The sequence below is a fragment of the Anopheles merus genome, chromosome 2L (genome assembly GCF_017562075.2).
Source record: "Anopheles merus strain MAF chromosome 2L, AmerM5.1, whole genome shotgun sequence".
Classification (NCBI taxonomy): Eukaryota; Metazoa; Arthropoda; class Insecta; order Diptera; family Culicidae; genus Anopheles; species Anopheles merus.
In genome coordinates this window covers 3,451,215-3,454,767 of record NC_054083.1, presented here as the reverse complement: position 1 = coordinate 3,454,767, position 3,553 = coordinate 3,451,215, and the positions used below count along the sequence as shown (strand labels likewise).

At 36.4% G+C, this 3,553-nt stretch overlaps 1 protein-coding gene across 4 annotated transcripts; it reads left to right on the top strand.

Moving 5' to 3' along the window:
* The first annotated feature begins 558 nt into the window (after positions 1-558).
* Positions 559-3,288, top strand: LOC121593551 (pre-mRNA-splicing factor 38B). 4 transcript variants are annotated; one of them, XM_041916013.1, is made up of 7 exons: positions 559-670; positions 856-941; positions 1,017-1,196; positions 1,308-1,432; positions 1,504-1,639; positions 1,751-1,857; positions 1,934-3,288. In XM_041916013.1, the coding sequence occupies exons 2-7, from the start codon at positions 926-928 to the stop codon at positions 2,522-2,524; spliced, it is 1,155 nt and encodes a 384-aa protein (XP_041771947.1). In that variant the 5' UTR covers positions 559-670; positions 856-925; the 3' UTR covers positions 2,525-3,288. The 4 variants fall into 4 exon arrangements, with proteins under 4 accessions (XP_041771947.1, XP_041771948.1, XP_041771949.1 ...); XM_041916014.1 differs by having other exon boundaries at positions 562-685; XM_041916015.1 differs by having other exon boundaries at positions 562-941; positions 1,934-2,003; positions 2,082-3,288.
* The last annotated feature ends 265 nt before the right edge of the window (positions 3,289-3,553 follow it).

Below are 3,553 nucleotides of genomic sequence, written 5' to 3'. Positions count from 1 at the left end.
CAGTTAGTTTTCCGCGTTTGGCGAACGCTTCAAGTTCTCGAAGGAAAATTTCCATTTTAAATCACGGGCTGTGTTCTAATAAACTAAAATATTCACCCAAGTTGATCTCCACCAAATATTGACCATGCAAAACGTAAACAATCCATCAATACATATACAAGCGGAAAACCATCTGTCAAAATCGGGGCCCAGGGGGGGGATCGCCAAAAGCGCTATAACTACACCTCATTATACATTCCACCTTGGTAACGTTATTTTATAAAAAATCGATATTATTTAAGTATAACATGGCTACATGACCCACTATAACGATAGGAAACATAATTTCCGATAAAATTGGGAAGAAAGCAAAGAAAAAGTCGCATCACAGGTGTGATTTTACAGGATTTTTTCTAAATGCTCTTAAACTGGTGCAGTTTAAGGGAAGTTTAAGGCTCTAGTTTAAAGGAATTTGCTCGAATTCCCGATTATTCGTGCTTGAAAATGCCAATTGGGTTGTTTCCTGCTTCCACTGGGCTGTTATGTGTCTATATTACAAACCTTGTTGTACATATGTCAATTAGTTATCAAATTGCAGAAATAAAATAGAAATTGTATTAAAATGTTTGGTTCAAGCCGCATTCACATCTCTTTATCATCATAGACCAATATTATGTGTTAAAGTTTTGAAGTTAGTTGATCCTAGGTATCAAGGAAGTCACATATCATATGTGGCTGTGATATAGTTGTTATAATTTCTAACAGCCTAAGAAGACATTCACATACGTCACATATGATGTTTCTGAGAATTTTGTCTTTATGTTCTCCCTAAGCTAGTGAGGTGAATCTATGTTAACCCTTGACCTGTAATTTCAGCTACTGCTACTAACATATATCCAAAATATCCCATGTAAACTATTTTGTCTCCAAGTGTTTTGTTACCAATATGGAATTTGATAACAGTGAGTTGAGTAAACTGAATAATTTATGTAAAGAGCTTTCTTTATGTTAAACGAAATTATTTGGTATTCCTACAGATGGACATGGACAGCAAGAGTATTATTGTTTGCAGCAAAGTCCGCATGCATCGAATCAAGCAAGTGTTCCCAAAAAATCAACGAAGCAAAATAATGCGCTACCACTTTGGGGGAATGAAACATCGATGAACTTGAACCCTTTGATTCTTGCGAACATACAAGGTTCGAGTTATTTTAAAGGTAATAACAATGCGTTATTCAATTTTTTTCATTTGGAATGAGTTCAAGGCAGTACTGCTTGTTCTTTTCAACGGAAATATATTACATTTAAAACTTTTCATATACCAACAGTGTCCTTGTTTAAGCTGAAGACTTACCATGAAGTTGTAGACGAGATATACTATCAAGTGAAACACTTGGAACCATGGGAAAGAGGCTCTCGCAAAACCGCGGGTCAGACAGGAATGTGTGGAGGAGTAAGTTATACCACGGAATTTTTTTTGGCTATTTTCTAAAACCAACAAACATTCTATTTCGTATTTTTCAGGTTAGAGGCGTCGGAGCTGGAGGGATCGTTTCAACTGCTTTTTGTCTGCTCTACAAACTTTACACTTTACGATTAACACGAAAACAGGTTAATGGACTACTGTCTCACGGCGATTCTCCCTACATACGAGCATTAGGTGAGTAATTATGCTAATTTTTATTTGATTGATAACTACTGGCACTTTTGTAGATATTTTATGAACAACAAGGTATTACAAATTTACAAATAAATTTAATTTCTACCATAGGTTTTATGTACTTGCGATACACTCAACCCCCATCTGATCTATTTGAATGGTATGAGCCGTACCTGTTAGATGAAGAGGAGATAGATGTCAAAGCTGGCGGAGGACAGGTAGATCAAATCATATAGGCTTAATATGCAAGGAGTAATCTTCTATCTCATTATGTTTTATATTGTTTTATTGTAGATTATGACCATAGGACAAATGATACGGCAATGGTTGACAAAACTTGACTGGTTTTCAACATTATTCCCACGTATACCTGTTCCAATTCAAAAGCAAATTGATGGAAAACTTGACAATTATGCAAAAGAAAATGGTGTTTCATTCGCAGTTGCACAACCGGACCGCGGTGGTGTATCTGTCGGTGCGAAACAAAATCGTGGAGGATTGTCAGGAACGTCAGGCGTTTCCAGGGGATGCGGGCCGAGCACATCTACAGACGAGCGAGAATCATTTCGTTTTGAACGGGCTGAGGAATCATTTAAAGAAAAAGTTGATAAACGAAATGTGTCTGCACACTGTGATCGAGATGCACGGTCGTCTCGTTACAACCAGTATGGTGATGATCGACACATTCGTACTCGCAAAGATTATCGTGGGAAAGAATCGGATCGTGATAGGGATCGTGATAGGCACAGAGAAAAAGAAAGAGTAAAAGAAAGACACAGGGAACGTGATCGTGATCGTGAACGCGACCGATCGCGGGATCGCAGTCCTGATCGTAATGATTATCGTGATCGTGATCATCATCACCGTGATCGAAGACACCGTTGAAGCTTTTTCCATAAGTTGAGCTGTATATAATTTGTTTTTTCCTTGTACTTTTCTAGGACACAATACTTCAATGACTTGCTCGTTTTCAAATGTGTAAAGTACGTCGACGAGACAGTACCGTTGTTGGAAATTATTGATAGTCCTGATTCGAACTATTTAGAGCAAATTGTAATTTTTGTTAGTCCTGATTCGGAAATATTTTGGAAGTTTCATTTGTTTCGTTATCATGCGTCTTCACTACGCAGTAAACTATTGTGGCAACGCTGTAATCAACGAAACAACAAAACGGGTTTACTTTTCCTAGTTGAACAGCCCCTCACAAATATCTCCGATGAAACGACATGCACCACTTATTGTATCGATTTCTTTAACATATTGTATCATTTCTAACAATTCCGGATAAAGAGGTTGTTTTCTTTAGATATGTTTATTCTAAAGTTACAACAGCTTTTGAATTACCTCATTACCTTCTTAACCTCTTAACATTAATACCTTATCGATAACATGCATCCTGCTTTGTTTGAATCCTTATTTCATATATATTGTTAAACAATTCATCAATTACACAGTTGATTTTGTAAAAGTATAATACTAATAAGTAGAAAAAACTACGTTAAGCTGACATTTTCGACTACCTCAAAGCAATAGAATGGCCCATTTTTGTTGAGGTTATACAGATGTTTTTTTTTTATTCGGCAATGAAAATGGCAATGTAAGGATGTTCCAACAACATATAATACATTTAACAGTGTTGTACTTTTTTACTATTATTTTGGCCACTTCTTAAGCTGAACATTGATGTCCTTCAAATAATAATCTACTTGGGTTTGAATTGATAAAAAAATTACACATTCGCATTATTGATCAGTGTTGCATTTCTATTCAATAAAAGATAATGTAGGAGCGGTCCCGTAATATATTCATCAACTATTACGACTCAACAACATTCCCGTCATGGGTTCAAGTCTAGAATGGACCGTTTTCCCGCAGCAAGGACTGAATATTATTCGGCTACGTGTGGTACTTAAT